The sequence below is a fragment of the Apostichopus japonicus genome, chromosome 2, assembly GCF_037975245.1.
Source record: "Apostichopus japonicus isolate 1M-3 chromosome 2, ASM3797524v1, whole genome shotgun sequence".
Lineage (NCBI taxonomy): Eukaryota > Metazoa > Echinodermata > Holothuroidea > Aspidochirotida > Stichopodidae > Apostichopus > Apostichopus japonicus.
This window is the reverse complement of record NC_092562.1, coordinates 1,498,402-1,519,660: the sequence shown is the minus strand read 5'-3', so window position 1 is coordinate 1,519,660 and position 21,259 is coordinate 1,498,402. Positions and strand designations below refer to the sequence as shown.

General features: G+C 38.7%; 2 protein-coding genes and 1 long non-coding RNA gene across 5 annotated transcripts in view; all 3 read left to right on the top strand.

Moving 5' to 3' along the window:
• The first annotated feature begins 292 nt into the window (after positions 1 to 292).
• On the top strand, positions 293 to 5,636 carry LOC139973482 (uncharacterized). Its single transcript, XM_071980199.1, has 2 exons — positions 293 to 1,094; positions 2,741 to 5,636. Exon 2 carries the CDS (start codon positions 2,796 to 2,798, stop codon positions 4,128 to 4,130), a length of 1,335 nt encoding a protein of 444 aa, XP_071836300.1. The 5' UTR covers positions 293 to 1,094; positions 2,741 to 2,795; the 3' UTR covers positions 4,131 to 5,636.
• A 3,250-nt stretch (positions 5,637 to 8,886) lies between these two features.
• LOC139972619 (uncharacterized) overlaps positions 8,887 to 21,259 on the top strand; it is a 168,681-nt gene continuing 156,308 nt past the window's right edge. The window contains exon 1 of the long non-coding RNA XR_011795029.1: positions 8,887 to 8,991. This is a non-coding gene — a long non-coding RNA (uncharacterized lncRNA). The remainder of the gene's footprint in view (positions 8,992 to 21,259) is intronic.
• LOC139973468 (uncharacterized) lies at positions 9,694 to 17,156 on the top strand. Of its 3 annotated transcripts, none has more exons than XM_071980177.1 (2): positions 9,694 to 9,864; positions 13,927 to 17,156. In XM_071980177.1, exon 2 carries the CDS (start codon positions 13,931 to 13,933, stop codon positions 15,470 to 15,472), a length of 1,542 nt encoding a protein of 513 aa, XP_071836278.1. In that variant the 5' UTR covers positions 9,694 to 9,864; positions 13,927 to 13,930; the 3' UTR covers positions 15,473 to 17,156. The 3 variants fall into 3 exon arrangements, with proteins under 3 accessions (XP_071836278.1, XP_071836269.1, XP_071836287.1); XM_071980168.1 differs by lacking the exon at positions 9,694 to 9,864 and adding an exon at positions 9,891 to 10,103; XM_071980186.1 differs by lacking the exon at positions 9,694 to 9,864 and adding an exon at positions 11,168 to 11,284.

The following is a 21,259-nucleotide window of genomic DNA, read 5'->3' as shown; positions in this document are numbered from 1 at the left end:
GAAAAAACTTCCAGCCTCCACCGGGATTCGAACCCGGGCCTCCTGCTTTGATGCGGACACCCTAACCACTGGGCTACGGATGCTGATTGTATGTCCAGAGGTTCGAAACCGGTAAGGAAGGTCGTAATTCCACTGTAGGCGTTTGTCACCTGTATCGAACAATACTAGTTCTGTTTTGGTGACATATTTTGCCTTACTCTAGAGATCAAACATGATGCTAACCAACTCGTGTATTTATATATAAATAAATAACGGGGATAAATAACGGGGGGGGGGGGCAACATGTGTGGCTGGAAGTTTAAGTTATGGTCGCTCCTCCCAAATTGGTGGGTTTATTTCGATCAAATCTGTATGTTCCGAATCCTGCAGTAACTGGAACTTGGACATCAAACAATGGCATACTTGCAACTTTTCAACTTAATAACGTTTTTAATAACCAGATGCGATACATGCTAGATCGCTTAACAGTAATATCTACTTTGATAGTTTATGGTGTACGTGTGAAAAACTGGGTTTTATTTGTTTCGTTATGTATTGATAGTAATCACAGTCGACAGGGGTATTACGATATTCAAAGAAAACGAAAGAGTTGTTTTGAAATTGACAAAATCTTACACAAGACTGGTTTTTTTGTATGCATTTTCATATCGTATTGTAACTACAATCCCTTCTAAAAATTGTTTGACTGGTTATGCTAGAATAATTCGCTTTATTTGTACAGGCTGATTTTTTGTTGTTGTAACTCTTGTCAAGAAGAATGAAGCACAGATAGATTGTATCATTGTTAAACCATATAAAATTAAAGGTGCCGCTTTTTATAGACTTCAGATATGGCAAACGTACCTATTGGTTGAACAATCTAAACCAAACTTGACAATATTCCATACAATGATCACCGAAGCGAACACCACTGACAGTGGCTGTCTTAGCTTTGAAAGGGGATGGCAAACCTTATAATTTCCTCTGCTTCTTTTGGAGTAGCCTTTACCCCGTTAGAAGGGGAATCGGGGAGATAAGAATGAAGTGATCAAATAAGCAAGAAGGTAATAAAGAAAGGAAACACAGAAAGAAGAAACAGCTTCTTTACTTGACAGGTAAGTTGTCGTCAAAGAGACACATATCTATGGCGTACGTATGTAGGCTATAGCTTAAATCTTCATTTTCAGTTGGAAATTTGCACTCTTGTTGTACTATTATTTAACATGACCTGCCCATGTACTGTATATACCTTATTGGATACCTTTCAGCATACAACCAAATGCCTGCTCCTATAGCGATAGAATGTTAAAGAATTTGATGTTGCACAAGTCCAAAATGCTTTTATCTTTACATTACAAACATTTGAGCTTTATGTTTGATTTCTTCGTCCATATGTATAATGACATTGGTCAGGGAAGGGTGCATGATTTTTTAGAAGAGAGGGGTGTGGTCCTGGCGTCGCTATAGTCAACTCCCATGTAGAGGAGGAGTTTGGTGTCCTCCCCACAAAAAAATTGACAGCAATCGATGCATTCTGAGGCATAAATAAGCCATAAATTAGGTCAACAATTATGCCTATACACACAAGGTTGTCGGATTAACTAGGTTTTTGAGTGGGATGGAAACACCACTGGATCCGTGCCTACTGATGTATTCAAGGAGCAGTGATATGATTTCAGGTTCGTTATATTTCCTCCAACGGTCGAGACTTGTGTGACAAGAATACCATAGATTTCAACTTCAAATGCAGCCCAAAAAGCTTTTAAAAAAAACTAAGTTAAATGTCGATATTCGTTGATTTTTCATCTTTCTTTGTAATAATTCAAATCAGGTGGTACATTCACTGTTGAGGTTGGGAGTAAACAAATGTGTGTGTTGGAGTATGTTTGTTTGTTTGTTTACATGAAAAGTGTATCAAGAACTCGTCAAACGTAAGGCCGATGTGACGTGATAAATGTTTGCTTGGGCATGGCCAGTGGATCCTCCGAGAGTGCTGACGACATAGGGTTAAAGCTCAAAAAAGTTCAAATGTCATTAAAAACCGTTTGGACCATTTTGTGCTTGTCAAAACGTGAAAATGGCATATTTCCTACTTACCATTTAGGAAATAACAAAGTCTCAAATATTTTCTGTAAGAAAGACTGATCCGACTTTTTTTTCAATATTTTGTCCGTATTTAAATGATCAGCCACATTGTAAACATAACTGCTAAATGAGCTAATATTTCTTGTTGAGTTGCCAGCCGACGTGAAGTCCTAGTTACCGACTTTTTGTGATATCAACAATTCCCTGATACATCAAAGCTGTCTATCGTCATAAAGTAACTTCGCGTAAAAGGAATGTCCAAGCCAACGCGCATTTTTGGTGATGGAAAATAGGAACATATTCTATGCATCCTTGTGCAATTTGCATGTTATTCTTGCAAAAACATTTTTAATAAAAGATATAGATGGTTGAAATTGGCACAGTTGTCTTTTCGAAATAAAACCATTTGAAGTTGTCATATTTTGTACCTAACCTGTGAACTTGAAGCAAACAAGCGGGATTTCAGGTACAAAATGAGTGAACTTCAAATGGTTTTAACTTGAAAAAGAATGAAGAGTTATAAAACAAAAAGATGAAGCTTGCAACAAGATGTGTATGATTTGTTCCTTTTTCATCAGTCGAAAATAGATTTTCACCTTCCCCATCTTTTCTAATGTAGAGTTATTAATGTGAATAAATGGTAGCATTTAGAGTATTCTTTCGTTTTACTTCACAGGTAAATCTAATAGTTTCAAGCACTTCTATGCACTTGGACCAAATCCATTTCCCACATGTTGGAACAGTTGCCAAGAGATTTAGCAGTACTGCAGATGGCCACACCAACTAAAGGAACGAATGTGTCCTTCACCAGCGATGTCCTGAAGAACCATGTGGGAAGGGTCTCATCGCAAGAAGATTACTCCGAAGAAATGGTTTCTCAATCCTTTAGCAGACGACAGCGACGCATGGTACCAGACGAAAGCAAAGACGACGCCTATTGGCAGCGCAGGAATAGAAACAACGAGGCCGCGAAAATTTCCCGCCAGAAACGGCGCATGTGTGATTGGGCATTGAGACTACAACTGGAGACTTTGGCTCATGAGAACGCAGCACTCAAGTCCGATTTACATTCGCTGTGGTATCGTTTTGATCGCACTAATCAGCTTTACGTGGATTTGCTTGGTAAGCATAACCAAAGCGCTCGTGACATGGCCTTATTGAAGTCTATTATAACGCAATCAAGCCACGACGGTCCGCAACATGACCGAGACATTTCCTGTAATGGAAATCAAGTAGGCAACGTTCATCAACATAATCAGATGCTTAACGCTTCTCCTTGTGTCAACCAATCCTTTCCTGCACTGCATCCCGATTCGATAAATGCTTCAAACATCATATCATCTAAGCATAGGGTTTCAAACTCTATAAAAAACTTTGTGGACGTTCCTCCTCCAGCTGGTGACATGCTTGACATTACAAGTACCCAATTAACACCATCTACTTTTGACATTGATGACGCCCACGAACTTCAAAGCAAATGTGCGTTCAACAATATGTTGGGGATGACTCCATCGAAGCCAATGTACAAATTTGTCATTCCTGCTAAAGACCAGAAGAGCACATTGAAAGATTACGACGACATTGGGAAACTTTGCTTCCATGCCGGAAGTGACGTCCGAAGTGAGAAGATTCAAGGTGCTGTTATAATCGATAGCAAACCTCATATACAGTTTCCAAGTGATATAAATCAAAGCGACGGACAAAAAGGATTCCACATCAATGATGCGATGTCACACTTGCCCAAGAGTCCTGAAAATCGTCGTTCAGAAAATGTCCTCACAAGTCAGAAACCTGAGAACCTTACTCCTGCCAAGCCGACCATTTTGAAACCAAGTAATGAAATGCACATTACAAAGCAAGGTCTTCCAGTGAAGCTTAGAGCGAAGAAGAGAAAGAATGCAGAGGTCCAACTATATACTGGCCAAACTGAGTCCAAGGGTGAAGGGCTACCCCAGCTAACCTCATCTAGTGATACCGAGAGGCTATCATCAAAGGGAAAGGAAGAGAAGCCTAACGAAGACCTGAATGAATGTGTACCAATCGATTTGTCAATGTCTATCTCATAAATTAAAAATTAAACCTTTATGCGATTATATTGAGAAGACAAGTACACGAGGGTAGGAGATACCTTTGTGTGATTATATTGAGAAGACAAGTACACGAGGGTAGGAGATAACTTTATTCGATTATATTGAGGAGACAAGTACACGAGGGTAGGAAATACCTTTATTCGATTATATTTAGAAGACAAGTACACGAGGGTAGGAGATACCTTTGTGCGATTATATTGAGAAGACAAGTACACGAGGGTAGAAGGTACCTTTATTCGATTATATTGAGAAGACAAGTACACGAGGGTAGAAGGTACCTTTATTCGATTATATTGAGAAGACACATAAACGAGGGTAGGGGATACCTTTATTCGATTATATTGAGGAGACAAGTACACGAGGGTAGGAGATACCTTTGTGCAATTATTCAGTTAACAGATTTGTTTCATAGGTATAAAACCTATCAATCACTTTTTGCTATTTATGTTTCTCCATTAACAGTGACCATTTCTCATATTGAGAAACTAGGTTACGCAATATCTTATAGGGTATGCTTTGTATTGACATTTTCGTGAAGTCTAACTATGTACATAGTATCCTTAAAGCTTTATAATGTGATGGTTTCCATATCACTTTTGGTACATGAATAGATTATCTTTAAGACTATATAAAGAAGGTATTTGCATGGAAACGGTTCTCCAGTCAGATTTACATTCGCTATGATATAGTTTCGGTCCCACTGTTCAGCTATACATGGAGTTGCTTGGCCGTATTATAGTCTTTATGCTGCATGGTGTGATATGATATTTTGATGTAATCGGTCTTACTTACTACCCATCTATTATTATGTACATGAAACTTTCAATGGTATTCATAATGCAATTTGTACTAGAGATACTTATAGGATGACTTGAGGCACAATGTTTTTTTGTTTTCTTCTTCAAATATGTCATAGGTCGTCAAATGAATTAGCCACCAGTCCAATTTAATATTACTATATCACTTTGAATATGTGATAAATATCCCCTTAAAACAATTAATGGTTTCTTCACTTTAAACGGTTGGAAAAATTGTTGGTATGTATTATACAGATCATTAAGTCACTTTGCTCAGCTGCAACATCCTGTTGTGGTCTTAAACATCATGTTGACAATACATGATAAAGTTTTCAAGGACACAATGTGTTGAATTGAAAAGGAAGATGTCTCGGTTGAGTTATTGAAAGTTACAAGAGAATGGATCAGCATTAATATATAGAACTGGATATCTTGAAAAGAGGAAAAGCGATAACCACATTATACAGCTTACTTTCTTCTTGGTCTATTAACATTAATATTAACATTCTGGCTAAAGTCATCCTTAAGTATCGTGCATCTTAAAATTCATTCTGAGAAAGATATTAGACCCTATTCTTCTTTTATTGGAGATGATGTCCGTTCCTTAAAGTGAACACAAACAGTTATACCAACATAAAACGTGAGTTTTATAATATATATAACGATTGTACTTATATTTGTTTTTTATAAAAAAAAAACTACTTTTACCGAATTTATAATGTGGAGGGTTTTTGTTGTTGTTGTCTTTGATTTGTTTAAAAGCAGCTTTTTAAAGTGATTTGATTATTGCATCAACTTTTATGAATTGTTCAAAGTATACTCGAAATAAATAATGAAAAACAAGATGCTTTTCAGTTTGTCAAGTTTAAAAGATAGATAGGTAGATTGATAGATAAATAGACAGACAGACATACAGACCTACATATAGATAGATTAATAGATATATAGACAGACAGACAGATAGATAGACAAATAGATAGATAGATGGACAGATAGATAGATATATAGATGGATGGGTGGGTGGGTGGGTGGATGGATGGATGGATGGATGGATGGATGGATGGATGGATGGATGGATGGATGGATGGATGGATGGATGGATGGATGGATGGATGGATGGATGGATGGATGGATGGATGGATGGATGGATGGATGGATGGATGGATGGATGGATGGATGGATGGATGGATGGATGGATGGATGGATGGATGGATGGATGGATGGATGGATGGATGGATGGATGGATGGATGGATGGATGGATGGATGGATGGATGGATGGATGGATGGATGGATGGATGGATGGATGGATGGATGGATGGATGGATGGATGGATGGATGGATGGATCATGGATGGATGGATGGATCATGGATGGATGGATGGATCATGGATGGATGGATGGATGGATCATGGATGGATGGATGGATGGATGGATGGATGGATGGATGGATGGATGGATGGATGGATGGATGGATGGATGGATGGATGGATGGATGGATGGATGGATGGATGGATGGATGGATGGATGGATGGATGGATGGATGGATGGATGGATGGATGGATGGATGGATGGATGGATGGATGGATGGATGGATGGATGGATGGATGGATGGATGGATGGATGGATGGATGGATGGATGGATGGATGGATGGATGGATGGATGGATGGATGGATGGATGGATGGATGGATGGATGGATGGATGGATGGATGGATGGATGGATGGATGGATGGATGGATGGATGGATGGATGGATGGATGGATGGATGGATGGATGGATGGATGGATGGATGGATGGATGGATGGATGGATGGATGGATGGATGGATGGATGGATGGATGGATGGATGGATGGATGGATGGATGGATGGATGGATGGATGGATGGATGGATGGATGGATGGATGGATGGATGGATGGATGGGTGGGTGGGTTATCTTCAAGAAGTTGTTAAATATACGTTTGCATGTTACCTTAAGTGAGTAATTTCAAGAATCACCCGTAGCAACTTAGCTAAATAAGGCGGTACACTGATGTTGGATTGGTAACGTTGTTAACAATATACCATATTTGTGATGTATCTCTGTGTTAGACTAAGCAGTCCAGTCACTTCAATCGTTCAGCCTCGGTTGTTTAACTTAAGTTAAGTATTTCGGCGATCAAAACGGAAACATCTCTTAGTCAGTATATCACCATAAAAATCAAATTTAAAGATGAATTCCCGCCTACTCTGGCACTGACCCCTAAAAGAGGTACTCCATTTTGATGACAGGCGCTCGTCAACTTTTTCTTTCGACTGGTTTTCATTCCCGATCCATTGTCTGATACCCATTCGCAACTAAAAGGAGGGGGGGGGGGCACAACACACGATCATGTCACAGTATTTGTCTTCGAGTTTTCCTAGACTTATTGCGTGTAATAAATTTGTCACAGCGCCCTCATCTGTTATGGACGCTGTTAAATCATCCTTCGAGAGGCAGGGAAGTTTATTTGATCACCTGATCAAATCAACTCAAAAACCCGCCTTCAAAAAGGATTCTATATGCATACAGTAGCACAATTATGATATTAATTTGAACGTTTTTCAACACCAGGGCACTATTATAACAACAATTTGTGTCTACATTTTTCATGGAAAAAGGAAATTTTTATTAGCAATTTTCTCAATTTTCCTACAGAAAGAACAAAGTTTTAATAACGAAAGGAAACAAAAATGTAGGTCTGCATCTCATTAACACGTTTTTTTTTTTACAAAACTGGAGCTGCGGAGGGGTGGAAGGGAGGGGATGGAGGCGGACGTGTTCGTCTTGGTTCCACCACACCCTTGTGTCACGTTTTACAACACTGGAGGTGCGGAGGGGTAGGAGGGAGAGAATGGAGGCTGACGTGTTTGTCTTGGTTCCACCACACCCTTGTGTCACGTTTTACAAAACTGGAGGTGCGGAGGGGGTGGGTGGGAGGCCCGGGATGGAGGCGGACGTGTTCGTCTCGGTCCCTCCATACCCTTGCGTTACGTTTTACGGCTTCTACATATCAATGCTTCTACATATCAATGCTTACCTTGAACCATTCAGCCCTTTCGAACCCCTCCCTACATATACACCTGTTACCCTTTCCCACTACCCCTGTCATGAACGTTAATTAGGAATGTTGTGGGCATCATCGTTTCAGGCAAGGGGGGGGAAGGGGTGAGAATGCTTTGGAGTTTTTATGTCGAAAATATGTAAAAAGAAAATGGAAAAAAATGCTCAGTACCAAGATTGTCCAAAAGACAAAGCCAATTTTCATAAATTCTCTTTACGTGTATAAATCAGGTTTGGGAAAGTTTCTTCCCCTTTGTTGACCTTCATTATGACATTCCTACAAAGCATCTCTGAACTGACGTAACTTCATTACGTAACTGTTAAGATGCTCCGAGCTTGTTGACCTTTTTCTGCAATAGTCTTGTGGGTTTATTTGGGCCGAGACGGAGCTATTTATATGGTCAGCTTTTAGTTGCTGGTATCAACTTATAAAGAACTTGAGAGCAACATGACGATTTGGGTATAAAGTATACAAGGATGAGGGTCAAGGAGATCCAAATTCTCTTACAAAAGCAGTGGTTCTATAAACACAGATGTTATCGTTTGCTCATTTATCTTGAAATTTCCTCTTGATTTTATCATTCTTATACGTTTAACAAAATCGCTAAAATAGTTAGCCGTGAGGACCCTTTGCCTCAGAACAAATATGCCCTTGTCTTAAAACCACAACTCAAGTCTTACGATGCCATATACTTTCCGCGACACCCACGAAACATTCGCGAGTTCCTGCTTGCAGGAGGATCTAAAATACATACATATACGCATACATACACAGTGGCGTAGGAAGGTACTTTTGAGTGGGAGGGGGGGGGGGGGGCTGAAGACTGATGTCCGGCCTGGGGGAATTTCTTTTGCATTTTCAGGTGGCCTCAGATGCAATTTGGTGCAATATAGCACACTTCAACACCCACTCCATTTTGTAAATAATTTTGCATTTTCACCTGGCCTTAGATGCAATTTGGTGCTCCAAATGAGATTTTTTTTTTTTAGGAAATGAAAAAGGGGTTTTCTGACTTGCGAAGCGGGGGGCGGAATGATACTTCCGCCCACCATATTTTTCACTGGGGGGGGGGCTGGCGCCCCCAGCCCCCGGTTCCTACGCCCTTGTACATACACACATACATACACACATACATGCATACACCCATACTGGTGACGTTTCATTAATAACCAAATAACCTGTTTACATGTCTGTCTATATGCCTACTCCGTTTCGTTAAACGAACACTGCCATACGAACCGTTATCAAACGGTCTAGGCACACGATTAAAATCAATTGTTCGTTATACGTCTGAAAGCGAGAAAGAAAAAAAGAAAAAAAAAATAGGTTTCATAACCCGCACTGAATCCATAATCCCGGGCGAGCTGTGTCTGTTGTTGTACACTACCGTATATACACGCTACGTAATGATTGTATACACAAGTCACCCCGCAAATAGAGAACTATTATGCAACTCTTGTTGTCGATTATGAAAGCCTGCATTGAATACGATCGAGTAAATGTGACAATTCAGCCCTGTCTGCGCAGTCTCATTGAGACATGGACGGATGCATTATTTTGCAGGGGTACGCTGTGATCATTTTATACGTGTAATTGGGTTCTTTTGGTCGTTTTTTGTCAGTTAAAATGAACGAACGAACCATCTAAGAACGTTTTAAAATATTGCGTGCTGCAACGATTGTGTTAAAATATGAAATCTTGTTGGTAATAATACCCTGACATTTTTGGGTAATTACATTGGTCTGTTACATAATCCCGTTGGTGTTGGAATTACAGCATACTGCACTGTCTGAACTAAAGGAGTCGATGTTGGTAAGAATGGCTAAGGGCAAGGTGAGTTTTCTTTTTTGTCGTCTACTGGCATGTATTATTTATGTTGCACCAGAACGTGAGGTGGCGTGACAAGAAGGCAGTTCGTATGAACCAGTTTATTTGAAAACAAACGTTTATCTGTACACCCTGCCGCAGTTGGATGATCTACGTTGTTAAAATTAAAGCAAGGGAAGGTGATTAGCTTGACAGCATTACTAGGAGAAAACAGCAGCTTTTGGCTTTTGCCACAGGAAGTTAATGTGAGTTTTTTTTTAACTCTACTCTAATTGTTTTTAATTGTTTTTTTTTTAACTCTACTCTAATTGTTTTTATTTTTTTTTAAACTAGCATTTTGTATGTAATTCAAATTTATGACACTAGCATCAAGCTACCTTGCAACGCAGTGGAGGTAATGGGGGACGGGGATGGGGAGGGGCTGGCTGGCCTAGCAATGACTGATGGTATTGGAATCATATATATTACATTATCCGTCCCCAGTCCTCCAGTTTATTACCATTTGGATTGTTCTTGCTATAGTAATGTTGTTAGGTATAGGCAGAAGTGGGAAAGGTGAATAACACCACATTTTGTAGTTTGTGTGGGGAGTGGACGGGGAGTGAGGGGGGGGGTGTTGGGGGATAACGGTTGATTAGGGGCAGGAGGCTCGGGCGTCAATGGAATGTGTTCGTAATAATTCGAGTTATCACAATTAATATGTAACGTAAAGTGTATATCTTTAACGTTAACCAACGTACCCAACATTTAGGCGTACTTTCCACTTCCTTTGGTAAAGTATCTCAGCTGTCAAGTGTCTTCATATATACCGTTCGTACTCAAAATCTTGACTTGACTCATAAACCAAAACACAAAATATGACATGAAGTATAAACCTATTTTTGTGAAACATGTTTCCTTAAATTGATCTCGTACTTATTTTCATATAAATGTTAATTGTTTTTCATTGAATCAGGTGATTACTATACGAACAGTTCACATTTTTGTTTGTGCATCAATTAACCGCCTATGAGATAACCTCTTATATTAGCACTTCAGATAGGAATAACGTTCCAGTGCCGCGTAAGGTCACACAACTTACGTAACACAAGGTCAAGCGACATTGTTCAATTCGAACATTGTCACGTAGCCTGGCTCAGGGCAAGCATAATATAAAATCAGTGAACAGTAAGTAGTTGGTTCTGACATGGAGCTATAAACAGACTGACGGTGTGTTATTATCAGAAAGTCACGTAATCATAAGTAGTAGAAACCCATGTGCTCCGTGAATCACGGATACTAAAGGAGGACGAGGGGTAAGGACGGAGGGAGAAAGGGGGGGGGGGTAGTACGGTTGTGATCGGTTAGATTTAATGGAGCTCAAATGATGTTCAAGAGTCAGGGGCCCCGAGGTGCGGAAAATTCTTAATCTACACGACTGATTTGGGTAAGCGATGAACGCTTTAAAAAGGCCCAAAGTTTTAGAAAGAGTTTTACAGAGAGGGCCAGGGATTTATAAAGTAGGGTTGTGGCTCTAGGGTCATTGAAGCCGTCTCCCATGTAGAGGACCATATGGTGTGCCTACACCCCACACAATAAAAAGAGTTAAGACGTTAAATGGTGTGTTCTGAGGCATATTTTTAGACTTGTAAATAAGGTACATTCCCCCCTCCTCCCCTTTTTTAACCTCACACCAAATTCATTACTATATATCAGCATAATCTTGCGTTTATACAATTATAGTCCTACTTTAAATTTGCCCCAGAATGCACCGTTTGGTGTCGAAGCTTTCCTTTTCGTACCGGGCGACCGAAATCAGCGGTTTTGAAGGGTTTTTCAAGACATTCTGTCTTTAAGAATGGCTTTAAAAATTGTTGATTCATCTCTGAAATGTTACTTTAAAGGCTAAATTAACTATGATTGCGTCCGTCCAGTGCAGGCCTTAAAGTTCATGTTGCTTAATTATGCTATATTTTCCAACAAACTTTAACGAAAATTAAAATAAAAGGCATTGTAAACATGTGTTTAACTGAGGCTATTAACATCTTACAGAACGTTATGGTTTCCTATTTTTCCTGTAATATCTGAAAAACAATTACCTCTGTGTTAGACTAAATCATGTATAGACCAACCATATCTTGAAAGGAACATATCTAAAACATTATTAAAAATAAATAAATAATTATTTGTTTTTTCGTTTTTCTTTCTCTCTTCTTAAACAAATATATATATATATATATATATATATATATATATATATACTAACTAATAACTATATATATACTAACTAATATATGTATATATATATATATATATATGTATATATATATATATATATATATATATATATATATATATATATATATATATACTAACCCAGTAGAAACTCTGTAGTACAATCAACTACACAGATACTGTATGTAAATGCGGTAATGCCAAGCTTTTTATATTTTGTTGCGAATGGCATGTTGTTAACATATCATTAAGATAATATATGCGGTTGCTTTCGCTCCAGATAATTCCAATTGCTGGGTTGGTTACTATATAATTCGACACGAAGCTATATAGTATACTACAAAAACAAAACAAAAAACAAACATACAAATTGCAAATCGACTTCTTCGTTGAGATATAGTCTAATCATTCTTTTTATTGTATATTATTGTTGTTCGAAAGGCCATGTATAGTTCAGCGCATTTCAACATAAGATTCCAATTTTGTTTTCTATTCTGGACTTCGTGGCAGCGGTGATATATAGCATAAGCATGCTCGTGTTTGCAATATATCGACGTATGTCGCTTCCAAGGTGCAAGGACGTTTTACATTCGCCGCCTCAAAGCTGTTTGTATCGAACAAAGACTAGAATGTTAAAAAGAACCTTAATACACGCAGGAAGTTTCTTTTTCTTAAACGTCCTTTCAAAACTCTCTCTATCTCTCTCTCTGTTTTTGATGGAACATTACTCACATTTCTATAGATATATATATCTCGAACAGATGCAACAATGATTGCAGTATTCGTATAAAACAGAATTGTATCCAGTCTATATAGGTCTACATACAATCAACATCCAATTAAAGAAAATTTCTAAAGAGGGAAAACAAAAGAACGCAGCACAACAACGTAAGGGAACTGAAGAGGATGGAGACAAACATAAAAAACGTCCGTTGTCATAGCAACGTGTGTATACGTGATTGGTCGCTTCGATTTGTTTTCACAAAAAAAAAAAATGGTTTTCACATTAATAGTTTTACCGGCCCTATACAATTCACATTGATGTTAAAAAGAATATTCATGAACATTTTCATTAGAAACCTCTTTTTGAAACGTATTTGACGTCTGTTAAATGTGATAGCATCCGAATTAGCATGACCGAATTTTTGAATAGTATTTGCTGCTTAATCATCGAACAATTTGGTAAAAGGTTTGTAGGCATGAAAACTTCACAACATGAATATCGAGAAAGCTCTTACAAGAGGTTTTTATATCCTCATGAAATTATCTTCAAAATTAATAATAATAATAATAATAATTATAACAAAGAGCGAAAATGAATGTACAACGAATTATTTATAACCCAGATGTGCGACACTTAAAGCAGGCATGGCTGATACTAACACCAACCTGCTTAAAGAGCCCGCGGTATTTCGTATAAGGACCGTATGGCATTTTCAATTGAAAATAACTAACAGGAGGATAAAACGGCCTGAACTCTGGTAGGCTGAAATTGATTGCTTAGGAAAATTCCTTAAGTTTCTCTTTACATCTTTGGGTCAAAACTACATTATCATAATCATTTTTGTATCGTGCAGATATGATCTTTTTTTTTATTTGGTGATATTTCTGTAAATGCATCTGGCAACATCAGAAATGAATGATGTCATCAAGGCAAATCAGATGAGCATGTCTTTGTTTTTACATACATACATTTTATACGAACTCGTTGCCAGCGCTGTGACTGTTTTTTTTCTCTTTTCAATTTGGTTATGTACTGTTAGCAAACTTTGGGAACCTATATAGGTAATTTGCATGTTATACACATGACGTTTTAGTTCAATAATCTTCATCTTTTTTTCTTGTTTTTCACAGCAAAATGGCCTTATCGAAGGAAGCAAACGAGTCGATTGACAACCCAGTAATATCACCAAGTGGAGAAATCGTCGCTGCTCACAACTACAACATTGCTACATCGTGCGTCGTCACGCCAATCTCTACTGAAACGTCATCGAAACCAATACAGTTGGTGCACCCAGCTTTCCTAATGGCTGCACCAGGATATGCATCTCCCGGGGTGACTAGAAATACACTACCTCAAAATGCCGTTCTCGATGTAGGAAGAGAGCCAGTATCCAGTGATGAACGGATGCAGTCAGAAGAAGTCCAGCTCGTTGACCAACTTTTAGAGCGAAATAGACACGTGGCATATGCCAGAAGGCAGAGGGAGTTTGTTCCAGACTATCAAAAGGACAATTCCTATTGGATGAAGCGTCAAAAGAATAACGAGGCTGCGAAACGGTCCCGAGAAAAACGACGGTTGAATGACTTGGTCCTGGAAACGAAAGTTGTCGAACTTATGAATGAGAACACCCAGTTGAAGAAAGAGCTAGCCGCCCTGAAGAAGCACGTTGCAGTAACGGACGCCAATAAAAATCGACTCCCAATAGAGGTGAAGGAGGAGGTCATAACTGAGAGTCCCGTCAATTCTCCAAAGGAGCAAGATGACATGATGGCTAGCCCCAAGGAGTCCTCAAGCCCACAGTCGAGAGTTGATGTTGATTTCCGACGACAGTATAGCTATACGGACCAGTGGATGAACCCATTGTTGCCTCCAACACTTGTGCCTTCGGTCACCCCTCCACGGTTGGTAGCTAATCGTATCAGCGATGGCACTTCACGTCCACGAAACCCATCACGGAGAGTTGATCAAATAACTGCTACTTCTTGTCCTGTGGAGTCACAGCATAACAAATGTGTCAATGTCCTGAAGAATCGAAATGTCGGAGATGAACCTTCCACAAACATGATAGATGATGGCCAATACGAGGTTGTTGATCTCCGTGTAAATATATCAGGAAAGGAATCATTAGGTAGTTGGAAGGATAAACACGTCGCCAATCATGGCCGTACATCACATAACATGCCTCCAAAAATTCGAGCCAAACAGGACGGCTATTCTAGAAAATTGTTGGAAAGTGACTTCACCGTCCAAAAGTCGACAAACTTTTCCAAACCTTGTCAGGATACTTTAAACGACAGAACTGATGACATGAATTTCACGAGTTTGGACGGAGCAGGTACGGAAAAGAGAACGTGTTCGGGGCTCAAAGGTTATAGTAGACCGGAAGAACATACAGCTGCAGTATACATGACGTCTGCACTTCAAAATAACAGGACGGAATTACCTGTTCCATTACCTCATTCGGAAAGATACCTTACCAACTACGTCAAACCATTCAAGTCGTATAGATACTCTCCATATAACCACCACGACGAGCAGAGTAACAGCCAGTGGTCAGTACATAGTACTGACCTTCGAAAAGAAAATGTAGATCTTCGTGATCAGCTGACTGGTCTGTACAGAGACGTCGCTCTTTTGAAAGAGATTGTGACGTCCGGCACAATAACACGACAATGATCTGCCTATTGAGCAAAGCTTGTTGAAGTCTTTGGAACTCTTTGCCTACTTACCATTATATTTCCAGACTGCCAATAGAACAGTTCCACTCGTATTCTTTGGTTGTTCTTGTTGTTGTCGATGTTTGTCTGACTCACCATCAGCACCATCACTTAACAGCTCGGGTTCACCCCACTCGAGCTCAGCTACAACTGAGTCAAACTCAGTCGAACTTAGTCAAGCTCAGTCGGGTCAGGTCAGGTCAGTCAAATCCGCTTTCTATGACGAAACGTCTGCAATTATGAAAGTACTTTTTGACGACTAGTTGAATTCTCAATGAAATAATTAAATAATATCATAGGAAAAAGTGGTTATACCACTATAAGGAAAAGTCCGTTTTCTTTCTGGTGTATTATATCCTATGGCTAGTACTCGTGGTATTTATCCAATAATCCTAACGTACTCCCCCTCCCTTTGTATATGGAAGCCGCCTGGATGTTTTGTAATGTCATTAACTTCTGAGACTGCACCTATTTTTCTTTACACCTTGCTTTGATGAAAATTATGTTTATATATACGTTTTTTGGGGAAATATTTTAGAAGGTGGAAGCCCGGTTCCTCCTTGGTTCCGTACCATAACATATATTGTTCTGTCACTCAATGCATTTGCCAATTTTGGTTTAAACAAAAGGCCATAGTTCTAAATAGGATTTTAAGAAACATTCCGTGATATTATCTTACTTAATTGTACAATATTTGTAACTAACAACTCACAGCTGATCGATGTGTGTATGAACGTTTCAAGGAGGGACACAACTTTTTGTGGGAAATAATAATTAACTAAAAACATTTGATTTACTTTTTTCGATTTGAGGACCCTATGAGAACATCGGAACCCATAATGTATACATCAGCAACATTGGAAATGTTTCATCCACAAATTTTGTTGATATGACTTTGATGTGAGTGTGACATGAACAAGAAGAAGAAGCTAGATATTGATATAGGTAGGCCTATTGAAACGGCCACAAAAGTCCTGAATATTTTCACCATAAGCACGTTTCGTCAAATCATAACAGTTTTTTTTTAATTTGTGTGGTAAGAGAATTCATCATATCATATGGCATTCGCAAATGATCAAGATGACATAACTATTTGATGATAGGACGGTCTTCAATGCAATGTGGTATCTTCAAGAGATAACTCACTTTGCTTGAATTTGTTTTACGTTCTCATCCGTTTTAGTTCTCAGAACGTTATGTAATATATGAGTATACACACCGTACTCTTCAACCCTATGCATGGGTCTTTATTGAAGCAAAAAGGGAACACTGATCTATATTTACATCACCAAATAAGGAGTATTAATTCGAATGAATGCCCCAATCTCGGGATTACCGGTTCTACAAATATCGAGGTTTTGACCCAATATTGCCTTATTGCACTGATATGTCCACTGAGTCTTTCTAAATTATTGTATGTTTGACGACTTGAAGAGCAAAAGTATTTTTACTTCTATTTTCCACACGTCAACTTATAACTTGCGTGTTTTCTTGATTCCTTATTTTTGACATGTACTAACCATTGTGATCGGTTTGTCCATGTTTGTCCATGTTTGTTGTAATTTACTACATGATAAGGCCGCACATCAAGACTATACACCAGACGTATATATGTATATAAATGACATGATTTTACCAACAAACGCTGTTTGTCTTCTTGTCATGAATTATTTCAGACTGGTCTCAATACAATCTACAGTTCTACTTAGCATGATGCACGCGTAACCTACTTCCGGTTCGGGTCATCCGAAACAAAACCCCCACACAGTATCGCAGCCTGTCTGCACATAGGCTATGTAATGATGGATATATACGGTAACTCATTCTGTTCAATGACTTTGCGCTAGGAGTGACAACAGCAGAGGGTTCAATGGAGAGGGAGAGGAGGGGGGGGGGGGGCGGGGAGAACTTCGAGGGCAGTGGATATATGACTCTGAATTCTGCACTTTTAGTTACATTTTGTTTTAATTTTTCAACAACACGGTACTTTTTAATTGCAATTTGTCTTATAACGAAAGGGCACACTTAAGGGTTTTCATCATGCTGCGGGTGGGCGGAGGTAGGGGGGGGGGGGCTCCCAGTGCCTTCGCGTCCAGTACATATATTTTCTGTACTGATAGTTAGTGCTGCGTTTGAGAGTCCAATCGGCAACTACATTATCGAACGCCATATACACAGTCTCAACAAAAATGGCTTACATTTATACAGCGTAAGAACGAAACGTCAAATTTGGTTTGAAGCAACTTCATGTACTTTTCCATCAACTTAGTGGGATTTAAACAGTTAAATTTAACCCAAGCCTTTCTTGGGTTCGAGCCTTATGACTCTCATTCTGGTGAAATCGACAAACGATGCCGTTTTTAGACCTGTTTATGTGTTGAATAAGATGTTATTGCTGCCGCATCAGGACACATTCATTTCCGCAGGAAATTCAATGTCGTTATTATTACATCGAAATTACTGCAATTCCAGGTTAAGATGATATTGCAACGAAATTAAGAAAGAAATTAAGGGTAGGGATCATGGAAGGACTGGAACACCGGTTTTCCAGGCTTGGGACCGGTGCTCCACTGAGGTGCCGACAAGCTATAATGACGAAGGCACCGGTTTCCTGTTCATCGTTAGAAGAAGCTATAGTTTCATCCGAGGCACCAAATGCGCCGCTGGTTCAACGCCCATGCGGCGTCGGTTTTACACTGAGCCGGTAACAGTTTATGCTCCAGTCCGCCCCTGTATACATACGGATATTCATATGTAAATGGGGATCAAAATATAGGGCTGTTCGAGGACCATGCGTGGCCCCCCTGTTAATTCTCAAATATGATACCGTGAATTCAGGAATCTTCATATAGCCATGAGATGCGTTTTCGTCTGGGGATATACAATTTCTCCCTGTTAGTAAAGTAGTGCGTTGATTGACGGTTTACTAATAACATATGTTAGATGCAGATGCGATCTTCCGGCTGAGTATTATTAACAAACAATTAAATACAATTATCTCCAGGAAGCATATATAATAACAAGCTTCCTTCAACTTAAAGGGGGAAGGGGAGGGGTGATCTAAATCAGTTCATGTCATTCCATGATTCTTTAATATCACAGAACAGTTCTAAAAAAAAACACACTTTCCATATGATTTTCAAAATGATGTGGGACGATTTTACAAAAATTGTTTAATTGGATTTGAATGTAAAAGACCATCAGTCTATACTTTACACTTATATCTTCCTTTTTTTACTTCGTTTACAATATAGATATGGATAAAATCCATGCACCAAACCAGTTTCATAGGGTGCGGGTGGGAGGGGTTGGAATTGAGGTGGGTTGTGGGGATGGGCGGGAGGGTTCAAAAGAGTTTTTTTTGTAAACAAAAATCGTTTTCAAAACAGCATGATCCGCGTCATTACGTATGTATACCCTAAATTTACGCACCGCCAACGCTTGGTAAATATACTAAGTACAAGGTTACTCATGAGTACTCCTAATCGCGCTCTCGCACCTTGTACCCCATAAAACAGTGTACGAATATCAGTATTACGAATTGGCGTCAACCTTATACTTCCGGGGGATTATCTATTTTGCGTTAGATATATACTTCTATGCAAGATTTGTACTTACCGTACTAATACTCGAGTAACTTTTTTTTCTGTACTCGTACGCGTGCTCATAGCGTTGTACTCGAACTGTTAAAGTAAATACTGATACGCGTGATGTTGTACTCACACTCGTTGCATTGTAATTAGTACGGAGTTTTGACTTATAAACTACAAGTCTATTCCCAGTTGTAAGACAGTCGTGATAATACCGCTAGATACCACATACCTGCTTAGAGAACTATACATACAAAAGCACAGAGAATAATTTAGACTCTATACAGTAAGACACAGACTGTAAAATAACAATGATGTTGTACCAATTTAAAAAATTACATTTTACCAGTTAAAATACAATACACAAACTGGTTTTAAAAATACCGATTTATAATTGAGAACACAAAGCAATAAGTTATAATGCCGACTCAAGTCTCAAAATATCTGTGCAGCACCACATCAATAGACCTTCTTAACAATTCGTTTTTTTTATTATAATATATCACCATTGCTATTTTGTTAGCAAATAAAGAAGGGAATAAATAGTATACCACACTCCAGTGAGTATACATCTCAAGTTCAAAAAAGGTTCACTGCGTTTACTATTCTGTGCAACAAATCAATTATAACAATGATAAGAATAAGATTGTACTGTATTTTCGGCTCCTATGGCTTAATTCTAAAATAGACGCATTCTATTATTAACAAAGGGTTGCTATCAGTAAATAGTATAATCTTAGAGTTCATGGTCCAAAAAATTACATCAAAGCTTGCGCAATAAATTGATTAGATTAAAAGTTAACAGTCATGATGGTATATTATGTGTGGAGTGTTATGTGTGGAGTGTTAGCTATATCATGCGTGGAGTGTTAGCTCAGTGGTTAACGCCGGTGCCTTCCAACCATAAGGTCCCCGGTTCGAGTCACTCCAAGATTAATGCATGTCGTCCAGTTACAGAATTGTTGACAATTGACAATTCATAATCATGGACGTTAAATATGAATGTAAGAGACTGACTTTGGTCAGCTTGCGGCTTTGATAAGCCAATGAGGCTTCTTCGCGAGTTCCTGCTTGCAGGACGATCTAAAAATACATAAAAAAATACATACATTAATAAATAAATAAATTTATTTAATAAAAGAGCGCATATAGCGCGCTCTTTTATTAAATAAATATAGTTATATATATATATATATATATATATATATATATATATATATATATACCAACAGTAAGCTACAATATTTTATTATTATTATTATTATTATTATTATTGCAATAAGATTGCCAGAACAAAATTCCAGGAGTTAAAAGTGAAAGAAAGGAAAAATAGTCCCAAAGCGAACTCTACATTTGGATATCTTACTAATAGTATTGTTAGATTGGGAAAACTCAAGGCCGACATATATCTTCACTAGGTCCGTACTGTCTCGACCAGCCCCCTCCCCCACCCTCCCCCGCCCCAATCCCACTCTCCGCATCATACCCGGAAAATGCTATATGTACTCCCATGTATATAGAACTTGCAATTAAGAAATCTTACTTTCCTATAAATACGAACTATAAGGAAACGTCTATTATACGTTATTACATTATCCGATTAGGCAGTCACTATATGTCGTGCATTCCTTGAACTTCTTAAGGGTCTCTATTCATTCAAAATGTGACGGCAAAATGGTTTCCTACAAAGCGAAATTACACTTGGTATAGTTCACCCTCAAATATAGCACCTTGCGTCTTTTCACAAATACCACAACGGAATGGTTTCCTTTTGTAACCTATAGCCTGCCCAACATGGCAAGCTGCACTACACATGTGTGTTGATAATCGCGGTAGTTCCGTTTACAAAGTATATTAGTGAACGTTAAAATTGACTGGACACTGCTGGAACGTGTATATCCTGTATAACGTTAGAAAATGATTTATAAATTTATAATAATTTGATAACCGACTTGCCGATCATGAGAAGTATCTTCAAGTTCCCGGGTAACATTCTGTCTCTGAGGATTCTGCTAGGAACGAACCGTCAGACCCGCCCGCCCCCCCCCCCAGCCACCCCTCTTAGTTTCTCTACATTTACCTACGCAGCCAAATTTGTCGCAGTAAAGAAACAGTTTCTTAAACAGTTTTATTTTTTTCTATCTGAATGTAGCAAA